This window comes from Neltuma alba, unplaced genomic scaffold (assembly GCF_004799145.2).
Source record: "Neltuma alba isolate B1F8T4 unplaced genomic scaffold, ASM479914v2 tig00011423_pilon, whole genome shotgun sequence".
NCBI classification, from domain to species: domain Eukaryota; kingdom Viridiplantae; phylum Streptophyta; class Magnoliopsida; order Fabales; family Fabaceae; genus Neltuma; species Neltuma alba.
In genome coordinates, this window is record NW_021636107.1 from 1 (window position 1) to 18,758 (window position 18,758).

At 35.9% G+C, this 18,758-nt stretch overlaps 3 protein-coding genes and 1 pseudogene across 3 annotated transcripts; 2 read left to right on the top strand and 2 right to left on the bottom strand.

The window, feature by feature from the left end:
• Positions 1-134: 134 nt before the first annotated feature.
• LOC114713353 (kinesin-like protein KIN-8A) lies at positions 135-3,453 on the bottom strand (annotated as a pseudogene).
• Positions 3,454-7,629: 4,176 nt separating this feature from the next.
• Positions 7,630-8,372, bottom strand: LOC114713356 (mavicyanin-like). Its single transcript, XM_028897987.1, has 2 exons — positions 8,227-8,372; positions 7,630-8,096 (listed from the first exon to the last, which is right to left on the bottom strand). The coding sequence occupies exons 1-2, from the start codon at positions 8,351-8,353 to the stop codon at positions 7,735-7,737; spliced, it is 489 nt and encodes a 162-aa protein (XP_028753820.1). The 5' UTR covers positions 8,354-8,372; the 3' UTR covers positions 7,630-7,734.
• Positions 8,373-10,943: 2,571 nt separating this feature from the next.
• On the top strand, positions 10,944-16,418 carry LOC114713354 (uncharacterized). The gene is made up of 8 exons (XM_028897984.1): positions 10,944-11,300; positions 11,755-11,974; positions 12,823-12,946; positions 13,034-13,365; positions 13,863-14,717; positions 14,924-15,095; positions 15,403-15,602; positions 16,075-16,418. Exons 1-8 carry the CDS (start codon positions 11,212-11,214, stop codon positions 16,174-16,176), a joined length of 2,094 nt encoding a protein of 697 aa, XP_028753817.1. The 5' UTR covers positions 10,944-11,211; the 3' UTR covers positions 16,177-16,418.
• A 1,318-nt stretch (positions 16,419-17,736) lies between these two features.
• LOC114713355 (oleosin 16 kDa-like) lies at positions 17,737-18,555 on the top strand. The gene has a single exon (XM_028897986.1). It carries the CDS (start codon positions 17,966-17,968, stop codon positions 18,446-18,448), a length of 483 nt encoding a protein of 160 aa, XP_028753819.1. The 5' UTR covers positions 17,737-17,965; the 3' UTR covers positions 18,449-18,555.
• Positions 18,556-18,758: the final 203 nt, after the last annotated feature.

Here is an 18,758-nt window from a genome sequence, read left to right on the forward strand (position 1 = left end):
AGTGAAACCTTTGTTCTAGAGCTAATTTCCGTCTATCCTAAATGATACAAGTCATCCATCACGTGAACACTAGCTTGTTCGTGCAATCTGAGAATCCTCATCTATTCACCCTGCTGGGCTTTTCTGCTTTGCAATTCCGTCTTTTGCTTAAATATTAGCCTTTTGACGAGAGAAACCCGGCTGCGTAATGTAATCGACGACATTTGTTTCCCAGCATCAACACAAACCAGAAAACATTGGATTAAGAACATGTATCAGTTTCGTGATGCGAAACTCATGCGATTTGCATAGAGAATCAAATTTCCTGTCACGATAAATGAATGTTGCTCAGAGACGGAAAGAATCAATTTACCTGAAGAAGCATGGAAGGAGCAGCAATAGGTTCAATGGCAACATGGCTTCGTGTCTTTCTTTCTTCTTTCAACGTAGTAACTGATGGACTGTTAGCAGCAGTTATGTCCCAAAGCTTCGTTTCTTTGCAGGCGGGGCAGGAGACTTGAATCGAGACTCGGACTCTTGAGCTCTCCATATTGTTTTTTTCCTTGGACCGTAAGCTACTCCTAGTCACCATCCTCTTCCCTCCGCTCTTCTGAGAAAGCTCGCGAATCAGATCATCCTTCTGCTTCAGCTGCAAACTATCTTTCTTCTTCCTCTTCATCTCTCAATCTCAGACTCTAGTGTTTTTACAGTCCTTTCAAGCGCCTTTACAGCGCTGCTACCCTCAGCTTCTTTTTTCTTGGACTCTGGAGTGAAACATTAGCAGAAAACAAAGAGGTTGTTCGGGGCCTTCGTTTCTGGGTTGGTTGCGCAGAAGTTGGGGGAGTGAAGAGTGATGATGTCGCAGAAGGTGGTGTTGGAGAGGTATTTGCAGCTAAAGACTGTGCTTGGAGAATCATTTGTTTCTGTTGGAGTTTTGCTAGCTGCATTCTTAGTTCTCTATTTCTCTTTTTGCAGCTCAAGCACAAGCTTGGCCTGCTCTGTTTCTGTCTCGACCATAGGCACTGTATCCTCAGTTGCATCATGTCTGCGTTTAATTTAAATCATATGATAGTTAAAAGATCGTTAAAATTACAGATAACTATATATACAGAACCAGAAGAACTTAAGAAGGTACCTTTGTTCGAATCTCCTTGGCTCTATCAGCCCAGTGAAGGGGGTGTTCTGAGTTTTCACCAAATGAGAAGTGACTAGGACTAATTTAGCAATCATGACATTGTTACATGTCCCTCCTAAAGAATCCTTAAGAAGCTGCGTGAGTTTTGAGTTTCGGAATGGTATATGTTTCTTGCCCTCTACAGAGCATTAATGCAGCTGCTCAGTGCAAGAAGAAAACGATTAATGTTTGCACCCTCAAGAGATCTCACTGTTCTTTGATCTGTGGCAAGGGCTCTCTCTGATCCTGCCAGATCAATCAAAGACAGCTTCCCTACTTTGTTAATCACATTCATTTTCAGCAGCTCTCTAACAACGATATTCGACCATAACCTAGGCATAGCAAGACAAATCAATGTGGTTAATCATGACCCACATATATATATAATATACATCTTTTCATCTTTTTTAAGATAACTTCATTGTACATGTTCATACTCACCTGCAAGATAGCATGAGAGCGTGAAGAAGTCTCATTTGCGCGAGTTGGTTCAGTGGTTCGCGTTCTGATTTCCTTGTTGAAGCAACGCCATCACCTAAACCAAAAAACTGAAGTTAACAAAAGTTGATGACTAATGTTCAAATAGCAATACAATCCTCAAAGTTTAACAAGAGAGAGAGAAGAACAGAATATTACTTCATCTGTAGAATAAGCCCTATATTGCGTAAGACCTGCTGCCACATTCCCCTGAAACATATGGATATAAATGAGAATTATCATCAGAAATCGATTAAGAGTATAAAATTCACTAGAAAACAATGAAAAGTGAACTCAGGAGAGATCATTATCAGTGATTTCATTTGCTATATACCTGTTTTGTCTTCTCTCAATACAAGTGGTCTTCCTGGGGAAGCAAATCCCTGACAGTTTTCATTATAGACCTCAAGATAAGAGAGATGACCTCATGGTTTCCATCACAACTTCTTTGCCTGATTTTACTGAAAAGATCTTTAATTGCCAAAACCATCACTCCTGGATTCTCCACTGTTCCCAGCATTGTGTAGGTTTTTCCCAGCTCCTGTGGCTTCCATAACAGAAAACTGACCCTTCCTCCCTTGCAAGAACTGCTTCCACAAGTTCTGAGGTACTGAAAATTCATAAAGTCGATGTAAATTTTGATAGAACCACAAGATTTTCAATGCATGCGTAATATGTTAGTTCTTAATTGACCTGGTTAATTAAAACCTCAGTCACTTCTAATTTGGTCAGCTATGTCCCCTTAATCCATTATTTGAGACGAGAAAAAAATGTTAAATTTCGACACCGTTCCTTTTGTAGTGTATAAAACTAAATATAATCCGAGAAACTAGGCAAGAAAATGAAGAATTGGATGTGAACTACTTATGCGAAAATTCATCTCCAGCAATAATCCTGCTCATTACTATAAAAGCAGAGGGGGTTGTGGACTTATAGCTTAAAGATAAGATTTTTGGAATTTCAAAATTTCAAAAAACTCACGTGGTGGAGTAAACTTCCTGTTGAGTAGCCACATCTGGAAACGAAGCATCGAAGGTGAAAGGCCGTCCCGAGCCTATTCAACCTCAGGTAATCGTTCTCATTCGCAAACTCCGTCAGATAAACGTCACGGCGTGACGTCGACGCCATTCAACGTTTTTCACACGCACCGAGACCCGGCTTCCTTCTCCTTCCTCCCCATTGGTCTCAGCCTCACAAAAACAAGATTCGATTCCCGGATTTCCCAGCTTTCTCGGATTCTTGGTTTCCCTTTCATTTCCGGCAGTGCCGTCCCGATCGAAAGCTTCCTCCGAGCGACGGTTGACCTTTCTGGGGCAGGTAAACCCGATGATCCGGTCGCTCCCTCCAACCAGATTTCCTTCGACTCCTCCTCCGCTGGCGGTTGAGCCATTTCTTGTGATTGTTGAATTTGGCATTGTGTTCTCTCGCATTACATTGTCTGGCTTTAAACCCTTTTCCCTGTCTTTTTTCGTTGAAGATCCCCTCCAGGGAAGGTGGTGAATCGTGAGTCTTCGGGTTTCAAAGATGAGTTCTTGAGAGCCAAGGAAGTTTGCTTCTGCTGCTCGTACAAGACAGTGAGCGCTTTCAACTTCTCCTTCAGTCGATGGTGTGGATTTTTTGAATGAGGATTTGTGCTGTTACCGTCTTGATTTCCTCTATTTCCGATTCTCCGTTCTGGGGTTGGCTCATTTTGGCCCAGGCCGACGGTCTGAGACCGAGTTGAAACTGGCATTCTAAACTCTTATTGCTAATTAGACATGTCCAAGAAAATCTTTTCCAGAGAAACCCCAAAGAAGTATCACGGTGAAATCAAGCAGAAGCTGAAGGGAGTTCAGAAACTTGTGGTCATGGAAGAGAAGTGGCTACTACTGCGATGAAAGAGTGACAAAATCGATGTTTGAGGAAGCTATTGAGACTCCATTTTCTGCTCATTACACACCTCCTAAAATGTTGAATTTCTTGCGAATCCTATGAAAGCGAAGGGGAATGAGAGAAACGTAAAGAGCCATTATTATTTTTAGATCTTTAGTGTTACAACATGAAATTTGAATTTATTCTGCTAACGGTCAAAATGTCAGCTCCTCAAATGGATTAGATATACAAGTAAGAGATGTGGGGTCCATTGGAAATTTTTCCTGGACCTGGTTAAGTTTGTGAAAATTTTAACTCCGAAAATTAGTGAATTATATGTAGCTAGGGAACATGACCAGAAATATATGTTTGTTTTTTTGCCAGCGACAAGAAATATATATGTAAAATAATGATATTTGTTAAAATATTAATTAAAGTTGGCAAAAAAAGAATTATGATATCCACACATAATACAAATCTATATATAATTACATTGCTCACTGGTTATGTTATAATTTTGACGTTAAAAGAAGGCATTCATTTAAAACTAATGTTACTTTTCCTTTTAACTTAATTTACTTGCTTTTTCAGGCCAGGTCATGCTTTGCCAGCTTAAGTTTATTAAAAGGTGTAATTGACTTCGAATACCAAGCAATAAACATAGGAGAAAAATACATCAGGGTGTTTAAATAAGTTATCATCTTAATCCACCATATGTTTAGAAGAGACTGAAAGAGCAATGTAAAATATTAAGCTCTGCACGGAATCTTTCCACTTTTTAATTTTTTTTATGTAAATTTCAGCTCAAAAAAATATTTTTTGTAAATTAATTCTTTTTTATTAGATTTGTAAATTAATTATCGTGATGCATTAAACTGCTAGATCTAGAACCTAAATATTAAACCATCACTTGCTGGTCAAAAAAATATATTAAACCATCAAACTATTTTATTAATTTAACGGAATTAATATAATATCCATCAATAAAATTATTTTCAGTTGTTTTCCTATACACTGGTATTTAAACCTAGTAATACAAGCTCATAATAGAGATTCCTTAAAATTATCATCCAGGTCCCAGGGATACAAATTTCGGTCATAAAAACAATTTTGTCACTTAGGACAAATTTAAGCCCCTTGAATTTTACATATAATTTAACTTAAGTGTTTTTTTTTTTTTTTTGGTTTATTGTTGACATGGGAAGGCTGAGTCGTTCTATGTAACTTTTCCCAAAGAGTACACGTGATCACGTTATTATTATCTGGGCATCAAACCGAGTAGATCCCGTTTTAACTTTTAACCGTAAGATTTGATGGGGCCACCGTAAAATGTTGTTTTGATGCGCTCCGTATAATGGTTCCGTTTTGATTACAAGACAACTTAAAACAAACATGCGTAAAATGACAAATCAATATTTTAATATTAATATGAAAAAAAACTAAAATAGAACGCACAAACACTTGATAAGACTACAAGTTGAATCAAAACATTCTTCATGCTCGCTTTTTAATACAAAACTTGATTAATTAATTTAAATAGATTAATAATATTATTTAAATTAGTTAATATAATATATTTTTAAAGATTTTTTGAGTATCTTTTTGAATTCGCTTTTTTCTTTCTTACTTGGTTATTATTGGAGAACATCAATAGAGTTAATCTAAAAAAAATTGATAAACATATAAAATAAATTTTACATATAAGACTAATATTAACTTTTTAATTAATCATACATTAAGTACAGGATGAGTATTAAATTCATGATCTCGTATTTAAGAGTATTTGTGCTACCTGTTAAAATATATAGTTGCCCGTAAAACGTATAGTGGTAAGTAACAACATAAAATTTGTAAAATTACTACTTCATCTATGGCCAACATTAACGTTAGAAATTGATATAATTCATCTTTCCAACTTTATACAGGGGATGGTATTCATATAGTTAATATCCAATCAATTTTAATATAAAATTTATTTAACTGAATTGAATAGGTTAAAAAATCTAAATAAATTATTTTATTATAACAAATTGATATGATCTCCTTAAAAATATTCTTTGGTGCACTATAAAAAATTCCTACACAACAATAAATTATATATCACTTTATAAATTAGATAAATTAATTAAAAATAATAAATATAACATATAAAATGAATTAACAGAACTACATACATACACGCAAATTGTGTCGCGAGCAATATTACTCCTCCGTCCTAATTATAAGACCTAATTGACTTATTTGAGGAGATTAGGAAGTAAGTTAAGTTGGTTATTTATAATAAATAAGTGTTGTCATTCTTAAAATATCCTTGCTAATTAAGTATATTAGCTAAAACTATCATTATTAGAAGGATTATCTTGGAAAAAAATGTATAAATATAAGAGACAAAATGGATTGGGTCTTATAATTAGGACCAAATAAAAAGTCAAATTGGGTTTTATAATAAGGACCGGAGGAGTATATATTATATGGACAAGGCAGGTAGGCATCAGGTGGGCCAAAATTTTTGCTTACTTTCCTCTCCATCTTTTGGTTTCATGAACATGATTTCTGATTTCTATTATAAACTTGTTTACATTTCAGTAATGATAATCAAACACCGCTTTAAATTTTAAAATCATAATATTCATATTTATACATTGCCATCTTTAATTTGTGCATGATCAAAACATCTACGCTCACATATTAACATTGTATATGCATAAACATATAAACACGTCATCATCATGTGTCCAAATCATAGATTTGCTTCTAAGAATAAAATAAAATGTGCAGTGTACAAAACTTTCCCCGTAAATCATTCGAAACATAAATTAACTATACGCATGTTAGATCGTTAGGTTGTTATTAATCTGGTACGTGTTTCATTAAAGCATGTATAATTATTGTTGTTCCTTGTCAATTACTAAATATTCATGTTTTCCCTCCTTCTAAGAGCAGGCTTTTGAAAAGGCAATATGGTCAACCATGCAGCTTACTGCTGGTGGCTAATTGTTCTCCGCATTTTTATTTATTTATTTTAGTTGGTAATGTTAAAAGTAAGTAGAACGTAATTAAGCTTTAAGCATAATAGTTATGATGAAGAGATCGATTGTGACCCGATTCAGCTTATGCTGCCTTTTTACAAGGAGCTCATGAGCCCGAGCAGCTATCATTACTGGAATATTTTTTTTAAAATTAAAAGATGATAAGTGTGCAAATTTTATAAAAATTGCGCTACACTCCTTCTGGTTTAATAATGACATAAGAAATTATATATGTTTTATTAAAATTCATGCGGGCCACGGGAGCACTTCACTGTGTTTAATAATCATTTTTAATATGTTTGTTCTCACTGGTTATGCAAGTGTCTTTAGTATAACATCCATTTTAAATACAAGGCTTAATTCGTGTTGTGATTTACACTATAAACATCCATTTTAAATATTTTGAAACACACACATTGATGAGTACTTCATCATATGCTGCAATCTTATGCTGGACAATAGAAGAATGTGAGGCTTGATATTTTTTTTTTTTTGGAGGGGGGAGGGGCGGGAACGCTGTGACGGACGCAACTTTTTCCGGGCTTGGGTTAGCCGGGTTTTTGGGCCACCTTATACAGCCCTATTCACAAACATCTCTCTCCATGGTTATAATCAAAATATTGAATTATGGATCAACAGGGTTTGGGTCTAGTAGAAGGGACTAATTTCTCACAAAGTGACTAATCGAGGTTCGAATCTCTGCTGGAAGAGGTGTCCACATTTAGTACCCAACAGTACCTCGAATAGGATTGCCTATAATAGGAGGATACCTATGCTTTAGCAAAAAAAAATTGAATTATGGGAAATACAAATTAAAATAATAAATATACAAATAATCCTCCCAACCTACAAGAGTAGGTCGATAGAGGCAACTGGGTTTTTGTTTTCTTGTTGCTTCATTTATTTTCTCAGCGTAATTCAGTTTTATTTTTTAAAAAAAAACCACAGAATTATTATTTTATATATAATCGGAATTCGGAACTAATATTAGTAATAACATGATGACCCAGAAGTACCATTTCTACAATGGTAATCTACATTAGGCGAGTGATATGCTAACACCAAAAAATGACAAAACCATCCTAGATGGAAAATGATTAATGCATGCCATGATGATAAGTGACAAAGATTAATGGAATCCAATAGTCCGATGACCTAGGCAATGAATAACTAATGAAAAACCTAAGACCCAGCTACACTAAACCCAAATGATGAACTCATAACTCAAGCAAAAAGAAGGAAGATGAACGACGAGACAACGAGAAGGGCCGATGTCGTTTTGGCGAAGGGTCCGGCGCTATGAGAAGAAGAAGAAGCAGCTTCCGTGTGTGGAGAATTTTGGTCGTCGTTTTGGTTTTGGTTTTGCGGTGGGGGCGAGTGTGCCTGTACGTCCAAGACCTTGACGACGATCTTCTGGCCTCTGTCACAGTGACCAGAAACACCACTGATGAAGAAGAACAAGCCAGGCCTGTCAAATGTGAACACCGTGTCGCCATTGTTGGAGAAGAACAGAGGACGCGATGCCTTGCATTTGTTGTAGTCTTCCTCGTTCACTTCTATCACCGAGTCTTCACCATACTTGAAACCTACACATCAACGCATTGTCACCGATTTATCCCATACAAATTAATATACTGGTCGAAATTGAAACTGATCTATATATAGATCTGGATCAAGAGTGAAAAGGAATTAGAAGAAAGAAAAATTAAGAGTTACGAAGGGTATCGTGAACGAGGAATCTGTTGTTGGAAGCCCAATTGTTGTAGTAATCGGCAGATTTGGGAATGGTCCAGCCAGTATGGTTGCCGCCGACTGCAAACTCTGTACTGCTCACCATCAACATGTTGCAGCAAAAAACAAGAAACGCGCACACAAAACAGCTCTTCAGCGTGGCGGCCCATTTCTGGAGTAGTTTCTCTGGAGTAGTCTCTGTGATTATGATCCCTCTTGGTGCCGCTAGAAATGAGTGGTTCAAAGTTAGGTTTGAAGGGGGACTTAAAAAGAGACCTGAATTTGAAACCCCCATGATCAGCGAGGAGGTTTGTTAACGATCTTGGGGGAGAGGATTCAGGAGGTCGTGGCTGCCCTTGACTTCCCTCCTTAACTGCTTCTCAGTTTTTTCGCTTCTCCTGTTTTCTTCTTCGCCGGGTTCATTTGTCATCTTATTTACTTTTACTTTTTTAATTCTTAATTCTATGTATCTATATTTTACGCTTGTTCCGTTCGAATTCGAAGGCGACGGATACATATCCGCGTTTTAGTATTTAGTATTTGCACATTAATAATCATCGCTTCAATTCATAGACAAAAGTAAAACATTATTTCCGGTCTTAATTTGTTTTGGATTTTTAGCAGTCATTAACTAGTGATGCGCACAGTAATATTTCATATTTATATTATATTATTAAATTACTCAACTAATTTATTATATATATAAATAGAATTTAAAATTACTCCTCTGTTAATGTAGGGCCTAATCAAAAATTTAATACTAATTTATTCTATCAACAATAAGCAAATAATGAAATAGGAGATGAAGAAAGAGAATTAAAAAATATTTATGACATTTTATAAAAAAAATATATTATATTAACTAGTTTAAGTAACATTCTTAACTTACTCAAATTAATTAATTGGATTTCATGTTAAAGATGGGAGTAGCAGCAGCCACCACAATAAGCCACGTGGATGTTGGCTAGTAAAAAAATTCAGAAAAAGAATGTTTTCACTAACTTTTCTTTCCACCTCCTCTTCACTTAATATTTCCACCGTTGGATTAACTTTCAATAGTTAAGGTTCAAAACTAAGTAAAAATATTATTATAATACTAGATATAATAAAAAATTACAATTGCCAAACCATTCACGTCAAATTTTAAAACTATAAATTTATCTACCTATTTTATTGTTATTTAAAAGTTAATATTATAATAATATTTTTACGTAATAAATCTTAGCCGTTGCAACGTGATCTAATGGTAAAAATATTAAGTGGAGAAGAAATAGAGAAGAAAGTTAGTGGAAATATTCCTCTCATGAGAAAATTCATCGATGAGTTTCTCGTCGTAGCAAAGTACATAGGGCTCTCAGTCCCAAAAAAAAACGATAGGGCTGGAGTTTTTTGAGCTGAAGGTACAAGTATCGAAGCAGGCTTGCTTACAAATAGCCCAGACTATTCACTACTGATAATAACTGCAGGCTTGGGAGTTATTTAAAAAACAAAAAAAAAGGAACGCTTGGGACCATTGCTCGTTTCTTTTTCAATCAAATTTGAAAATAATCTGGCAGCAAAAAATAAAAAATAAAAAATATCACCAACAGAAGTTGAATCTAACGAAAGATACTAGTTTCTCATAACATGATAAATTAATATTTGAATATCTATTAAAAGAGTTACTCACATTTAATACCGACAATTCTAAAATAAGATTATTTCTAATAAGGGAATACTTATACTTTAGTCAAGAAAAATGAAAAATTATCTTGCATCAAGAAAAAAATTTAAAAACTGTCCATACCCATATAAAATATTAAATAATATTTAACTAATCTGATTATATTAAAAAAAAAAAGGTGAGTTGGTTTATCATAAGAAATAAGATATTTTTTTTCTAAAATATCATAATCATCTTAATTAATATTCTCTCTTCCTCTCCTACTTGATTATAACTGAGAGAGTATCAATATGAATAATTTTAAAAAAATAATAAATATAAAAAATAAATCTTATATTTAGAATTAATGTCAATTTAACAAGTCATACTGGGCAGTGTTCACCCATCAACACTATATTCTGATTTAATTTCCCAAATTCTCTATACCAAGAGCCAGGCTTCGTTACATAAATCATGCTCATTTTTTACGCTCAATCCTATCAATTCACACAAACTTGTATAAGTAAAAAAATGTTTCTTTATATTTTTTCACCAAATTTGCACATTTCTTTTGCCGCCTATCAAATATGCATTTTAAATAAATGTTTATTAAGGATAAGTTGTCACAGTGGAAATTTTCTGTAATGTTTACCTTCCTTTATTTTTGTAAGCACAACATATTAGAGAGAGATAAATCTTTTATAAATGCAAAATACAAAAACTGTACACACACACTATACCTCTAATCTAGGACCGGGGTGGGTGCGTGTTAATATACACATACACTATTTTTATTTTTATTTTAAATATAAAATTCTAATCCACTTTATTTCTCATATTTATTTATTTTTTCAGATAGTACTTTTAACAACAGTAATTCTAAACAAAAATATTTTAAAAAAGATAATGTCTATTTATTATAAATAACTAATTTAATTTTTTTAATTTACTCAAATTAATTATAATTAATTAGTTTTTATATATAGAAGCAGAGGTAGTATATAGATTTTCCAACCATGGTCCTCAGCCGAGCAGAAAATTAGGACGGCGGAGGAACTAGGAAATGGGCCTTAAAATTTCATGGGATCGGCCTAACGGCGTAACCTCGCCGTCCCAGCGAGCCGGTTCCAAGTTTCTCCCTCTTCCTGGAACGAAGAGGCAGTAGAAGAGTAACGACGGAACGACGTGAATTCATGTGAGAGGAGAGAAAGACTCGGCCAAAAAACAGACGGACGCAGGATATATACGCTGCTTCCTTGCTTCTCAGCTCCTGTTATTGCAATCAAACTGTGAAATCTGTTTTTGAATTCGTCGTATACAGAACAAACATGGCACAAGATTCTGAGAAGAGGCTCCGTTCCATCATGGACAAGCTCGTCCATGCTCCCAAATCCGGACTTCCTTCTTCCACCTCTAGGTACTCTCCCTTATCTTTGTTTTTCGTTCATTTTTTTTCCATCTATGATTATTATTGGTAAGAATCAGCCTAGCGGTTTTTCCCATTCAGCTGCCATGAAAATAAAGGGGTGTTCTGATCTCCTGAAAGCAATTATCGAGTCATATCGCTGTCTTTTTACCCTTATGTTTGTATGCTGTGATGACTCCTTTGTAAAACAGTGAACCGCAAAGTGTTTGAGACAACTAGAACATTAATTTCAATTAGCTTTCGAAATCTCTGACATTTTCCTTTTTCTGAAAAATGTTCAAACCAGCAAATGTAGCCTTGGTTTGCTGACTTAAACTTTGTAGATGTTCTCATTATAGTTTCTTAATCACAGCTCAATTACTCAAGTTGGAAGTTTGATGCTTTAAATATTTTTGCCAAGATCTGTTAGGAACTGGGAGGTAGTGATATGTTTTTCTGTTTTCAGTACATCAGGAGTACTGCTATCGGGAAGTAAAAAACGTTCATACGAATCAACTACGTTAGGCGCATGGGAATCAAATTTGAAAGGGGATGCTGCTGATCGGCAGCCTTCCTCAGCTCAAGCTGGAGCCACTACAGGTTCACGCTGCAGACCATGGGATCGTGGTGACTTTATTAAAAGACTAGCCACCTTTAAATCAATATCGTGGTTTGCTAAACCAAAGGTTGTATCTTGCTTTCCATGGTTAACATTTGTAGTATTTCACTCCTTCTCCCTCTCCTAATGTTTTCTTTACTCTCTTAGAAAATTTGTATTCGTTCTTTTGTTTAAAATTTTAATCCTACTATAAATGTCCATTTCGGCATCATGATTATAAACTCGTGATCTAATGCTTAGTTTGCTATTTCCGAAAATATCTATTGTTTCCTTTCATATGTGACTGCTAGATAACTCAGTAAAACTAAAATTTTGGATAAGATTTTAATCCCAATGCATATGTGCATTTTGACATCAGAATTATGATATGATGCTCTGAATATAATGTCTTTCTCCTGTTACTTGCATCTTGAGAAAATAACTGATGATTTTTTATGCTATGACTATTTATTGACAGTGAAATGTATGTTACTCTTGGAGCTGGGCATAAATACGTGCTATTACCTATGTACCTTGGATTTCATCTAGCTCCTTTGTTTTCCTCATATGAGCGAGAGCACGGTTGAGTTTGAGGGCATTAGGCCTTTAAGCATAAGTCACTATTTTTACCAATGCAAAAAATCAATAAGCCCATAGTTGAGTTTTCCCCGTCAATGAACATTTTAGCAGAAGGGGAGTATTTGAAAGTTTGTGGTTGTGGATATCTTGGAATAATGTTGTTAAACTATATACGACAGAGTTAGGTATTTTTCATTGCTATGTCCTTATGGCATAGTTTTTCTTCATTAAAGAAAGTCTGACGCTTCCTTATTTTCCTTATTTGTGAATTTAGTTTACAGCTGGCTTCCTGTTGTCCCTTCCTTCTCTTCCCAAAAAAGTTGTGATGGTTAATCTTTTGGCTTCTAATGTTTGCAGGTGGTAAGTGCTGTAAATTGTGCTAGAAGAGGTTGGATCAACATAGATATTGATACCATAGCCTGTGAAGCATGTGGAGCTCGTATCCTTTTCTCCGCACCAGCATCTTGGAATCAGCAGCAAGGTTTGCCACTGTTCTCATTTCTCTATCTTTTCCGTTTTGTGACAATATATGGTTTACAGATTTTTACCTAGACTTTGTTTTATTCAGTGGAGAAGGCAGCTTTGGTGTTTAGTCTAAAGCTGGATAGTGGACATAAATTACTTTGTCCATGGAGGGGCAATGTCTGTGATGAAACACTAACAAGATTTCCGCCTACGCCTCCTCAAGTATTAGTCGATAATTATAGGGAACGTTGCTCTGCTCTCTTGCAACTATCAGCTCTTCCTCAAATTTCACAATCAACAATAGATTGCTTGAAAAGCCCACTACTAGATGAATTCCTTGGAGAATCTTCAATGCTAGAGGGTGGAAATGAATCTGCCAACACTTCAGAAATAGAAAATCTTAGCAGCCCGCATGAACTGAAGTTATATTACCAGGTATAACTATATGCTAGAAATATAGAGGGTTTTATTTGCTCTCCGTAGGTTGAGGTTTATTCAACTTTTGACATATTGCTTGATTAACTTGACACTTCCTTAAGAACTATAATTTGTTCAGACTTTGTTTAGTATAGGGTTACAGCACTTCCATATCATTCTTAGGAGATGCCATGTGACTTCTTGCTTTAAACAACACTTACATTGGCTGGTGTTTGCTGATAGTTACATTTCTGGCTTGATTAATTTTCACTTGTAAATGAAGTACGTGTTGTGAGCCATCATGAGTAAACTGGAGAGTCTGCCTGCTTAAGTTCTTACTCTTGCATTAATACTGGTTTAACCACAATTTTATTCACCTAAGGATGCATATGATGGATGTACGTAATGTCAATTAATATATTTCCAGCATCAGATTAGTTCTCATGAGATCTTGAACATATCTTAGAATCTCCATCTCGGCTAGTGATTTAAAAAAAAAAAAAAACCTTTCGCAGGCTCAGAAGCTTATAAGTTTATGTGGCTGGACACCTCGTTCTCTGCCTTACCAAGTTGACTGCAAGGATATTCCAGATCAGTCCGTGAAAAATATAGTTACAGATATGAAGAATAATAACCTCATTTGGCATTCTGCTAATGCTGATGAAAGCTTAGACACAGATGCAAATTCTAAGGGTTCTATTGGGGAACAACTGAATCCGAATTCTGTGGTTTTAGATTGTAGCCTCTGTGGCGCCACTGTTGGATTGTGGGCATTTGGTACTATTCCCCGGCCTGTCGAGATATTCAGATTAGTGGGGGACACAGAAATTGTTGAGAATGGTAATGAGAATTCATCCAGTAAACATGATAAACATGATCTTGGAACTAGGCAAGGTGTTACAGGTACCTTGTCAAATGTTGCAACTTCATCCCAATATAGTTCAAGCCTAAATATGACAATTGCTGGGGGCCCTTCTCCAACAAAACAAAATTTTAAAGCAACGATATCTTTTCCTGTTATTGGTCAGAATTTAAGGGCTCGGCTTTCCTATGATTCTGATTTTAAAGATCATGCTTTTGTTGATGGGGATAGTATTCAGTCTGACTCACAGAAGAGGATCAGGCTTCAGGAGGAAACAGATTGTACAGTTGATTCTTCCACAGGACAACTTGTTCCTGTGTCATCTGAAACAACGGAAATTTTACATGCAACTGCTCCTCAAACTAGTCCTACTAATTCAAATGTAGATGATGCTATGGTGGAGACCCAGCATGAAGGGCACTTTCCAAGTTTTAAGGATACGATTCCTATGCATCTAGAGTCTGACGGATTGAATATTTCAGTGGCAGTAGGTCCTAGTAGCTCCCAGGTTAGAGATTCTTTGGCTGTAAGTTTACTGTAAATTATTATACAAGTATAAAAAGTTCCTCAGCCGATTAATTATTCTGTCTCGTATGCAATTCTGACTGCACAAAGGAACATGATTAATGAAGTAGGGGCATAACTTCTTGCAAAAATGATGTCGTATAAACTAGCGTAATGAGCTCACTAACTAGTGTTGCATCTGATATGCAACCTTGGTCGGAAGATGACATCTGTTTTGCTGTGCAGAAAGATTTGGTAGAAGGTAGGGTCCTTTCTGCTGCACAAGAGATTTCAGGTGTACAACTTGGTAATCTTGAGAATTATGAGGTCAGAAGCAGAGTAGAAGATCCTGTAAACCGTGACGATGTAAATTGCAATTTAGGTAAGCACTATGTTTGATAGCTCCTTGAAATCTTATAATTATCTTCCATTTAAACTTAGTTGTGGATTACAGTTCATTTTCTTCTTCTGTTCAGTGTTTATACTTTATAGCTCTCTTGTTCAGTTATGTTAAGTGTAAACTTGATTCGTTTATGGCTAAAACCCCTGCCTCCTGTTGACAATGTTCTAATGGACTGTTGCATCATCTTGGCTATGTTTAAGCGTGAAGTATATGATTTACCCGTCATTATCAGCTGACTTGTTAGATTAGTGAAGAGTTTCAGAATCATCTTCCCTTTCCCTTCCAGGAAAAGACCTGAGACCATTATTGTCTGGTAAAGCAATGGAGTTTGATCCAATTAGGCAGCACAGACATTTCTGCCCCTGGATTGCATCCTTGAATGATGATGAACCTGGATGGAAACAGACATTATCCGCCTTACTTCATCAGAAAAATCATTCGAATTCTCCACCACATCAATCTCCCTCATCGACTTCCATCATTAAGGTATTTGCAAATCTCGCTCTAAAAATCTTTAAATTGTAACAAAACAAATTGGTGGATGCTATTGTCAGGACAAGATTGCATCGAATCACACTACCTTTCCCCATTTAAGTTCTTGGGAGAAAACCAAGTGCCGGAATATATGCTTCTAAAGTGACAAGAATCTATAGTTAATTGTCACGCTAACACCCCAATCCATTGGCGCTAAAAGTGAAAAGAGAAAGAAGTTAGCCCCCCTCATACTCTTAGGTACAGCTGCTGAAAGTGAAAAGAGAAAGAAATAATGTCAACGCTCTTGATAGAAAGCGATCAGACAATGAAAGTTCCGATAATTTTTTTTTTTGTTTAATTATATTATAGTCTCAACTTTATTACCTGACATGTCTGCCAATATTGGTGAAGTAGCCTACAACTTCTTTTTTGGTGAACACATTCGACTTCTTGATGCGTTTAGTTTCTTTTACTGGGTGTTCAGGTGGACGACCCTATTGGTTCTGTGAAAAGACTTTTCATGTCTCCATCCATGAGAAGAACGAAACTACCTCGCATCTCAGGACACGATATAGAGCAGAGGTAGGTTAGGCCAGACGTCCAGGTGGTAGTCCCGTCCAACCCTATTCAAGTTATGCTTACGTCGCATTTTTCCTTGTTTGTTATCCATTTTCAAATTGTTCTCAATCATTTTTCACCCTTTTTGTTTTGCCATGTCCTTCCCGACAAACCAAGCACTGGGTAACACCTTGATGCTTGTGATTCACGATTGCTGTTCTGTAAAACTAAGTGGTCATATCTTTATTTTATTTCATTTTTTTTACACGAGATTTGCTGTACATATGGTAGCATTATTATTAGTTACAGTCGAACTTCGTGGATGACAATGGGCTTTGCTATCCAATGTTGGTGCTGGTCCTTGTGTTCATATGGGACCAGAATCTTGACGCTGCAAAGCTCTGCACATAGGGCCAATGTAGAGAATGATGAGCCGAACTCTTGATTGTGTTTTGAGATCTAATGACGTTTGGGCGAAAAAAGCATTATAGAAAATGTAAACGATGCTTCGACTTGTCCAAGAGGTTGCATCTTCCTTGGCGACACGAAATCTTCGAGCATAATTTATTATTTGAATAATAACTAATTCAATTATTAATAATTTGGTTCTTGAATTTTCAGTTTACTTTTTTGAGTTGATCTTTTAAAGAGGAAAGCATAATTTTTTAGTCTGTTGAGGTGAGGTCGATATGAGTTAAGCTGCTTATAGTTTTTTATTAGACAGTTATTTTTAAGAATTATAGTCAGTCGTAGTTAAAATTTAGGGGGATGACGTGTTGTTGATGTATCAATAACATTTGGTAACAATAAGGATTTTGATTAAATACCTGATCCTAAGTTGCACATGCTTTTTAGGACTAAAATTATATTTTTGTTTTTAGAAATTTTCAATTTTTTTAATCAAATTGTCATACGATAAAACTTGTTTATTTGATGTTATCAAAAAAACTTGTTTATTTGATTTGTTGGAGCGAAATGGACGACAGCTCATCTAATATAGAAGTATGATGCATTTTACAGGCTTTTGCGTTTGTACAGTATATTAGTATCAGTGCTGTTTTAAAATAACTCCCATTATACAAGTTTTACAAAACCAAATAATTAGTGAATAAAGTCATTTTGAGGGGATTAACAAGTTGTTGGTTGAAATAAAAATCAGTTTTACTTTATAAAGAGGAGATTACAAGTTTGAACCCTAAAAAATATATTTGTTACGAGGGTTTTAATCTTAACGCTCTTAATCAGACATAGATTAGTATCAAGTTCAAAGTGTTTTGAGAATATACTAAGTCATACAAAAAAAAAAATCGTTTTGAGGGGAAAATGCCAGCTTAGACTGAAGTTAATAATCAACTAAACTTCAAATTATGCCATGCTAAGTCATCAAGTAATTGAATTTTTTTTTCCAATGGAATATATATTTTAGCTGAGAGACAATTCTTTAAAAGCCCAGTTAAGAAGTTTATACACACACACACGCTAAAAAAAGTTAAAAACTTTCACCCAAAAAGGGGGGGGAAAGCAAAGAAAGAAAATTTACTATCATAGTGCAACTTAAACTTGTGGTGTGATATATGAAAGCCTCAGATCAAAGAGCAAAACACCATAATTGGCCCCAGAAAAAACAGGGGATCCTTATTACACCAAAGAATTTGGTGCGAAAGAAAAAGTCCGAGTCTCTTACATTGATCTACCCTCATGGCCCCTTCTAAGATGACCAAATCTTCATCCCAAAATAGAAATTTTCTTTCCTCTTACAAATTCCCTTCTCTTCTTCACTCTCTCACTCTCTCTCTCGAACCTTCAACCTATTTGCCATGGCTGAAGCGCAACCCACCTCAGCCAATTCGCAAAAAGCCTCAAAACCCAAATCCTCCTCATTTCTACGTAAACTTCATAAACGGGCACCAACCCCTTCTCAGTTCGTCGGCCTCGTCACCATCTTCATCATCGCCTCCATCTCCCTCTTCGTCGCTGGTCTAACTGTCGCCGGGATCACTCTAACTCTCGTTGTCCTCACGCCGTTAGTCGTCTTATCCAGTCCCATCTGGGTCCCCGCCGCTGCCATCTTCTTCCTCTTCGTCGCCGGATTTCTGGCCGTCTGCGGATTCGCTGCCGTCGTCCTGGCATCGTTGTCGTGGACGTGCCGGTACTTCCGTGGACTCCACCCGCCCGGTTCGGACCGGGTCGACTACGCGCGGAGCCGAATCTGTGACACGGCGAGCCATGTGAAGGATTGTGCTTGGGAGTATGGTCGCCTTTTGCAGGGCAAGGTGAAGGACGCCGCGCCGGGCGCTTGATTTTTTGTTTTGGGTTTTGCCTGCATGATTTTGATTTTGATTTTGTGTGCTAATTTAGAAACAGGGATTATTTTTTGTTAATTGAGAGTAAGTTAGGCTATATTTGCTATATGGATTAATTATTTTTTAAAAAATAAAGTACTTAGATTCACAAATGATCGAGTTAGAATTAATTATTTTTTACTTAAGCCATTTACTTACTACGTTCTCGTTTTCACTTGAGATGAATGCCATTTTGTTAACTTTATTTGGGTGAACAAACAAGCTCATGACTATTAAAAAGCACAAGTTTAACTAAACATTACATTAT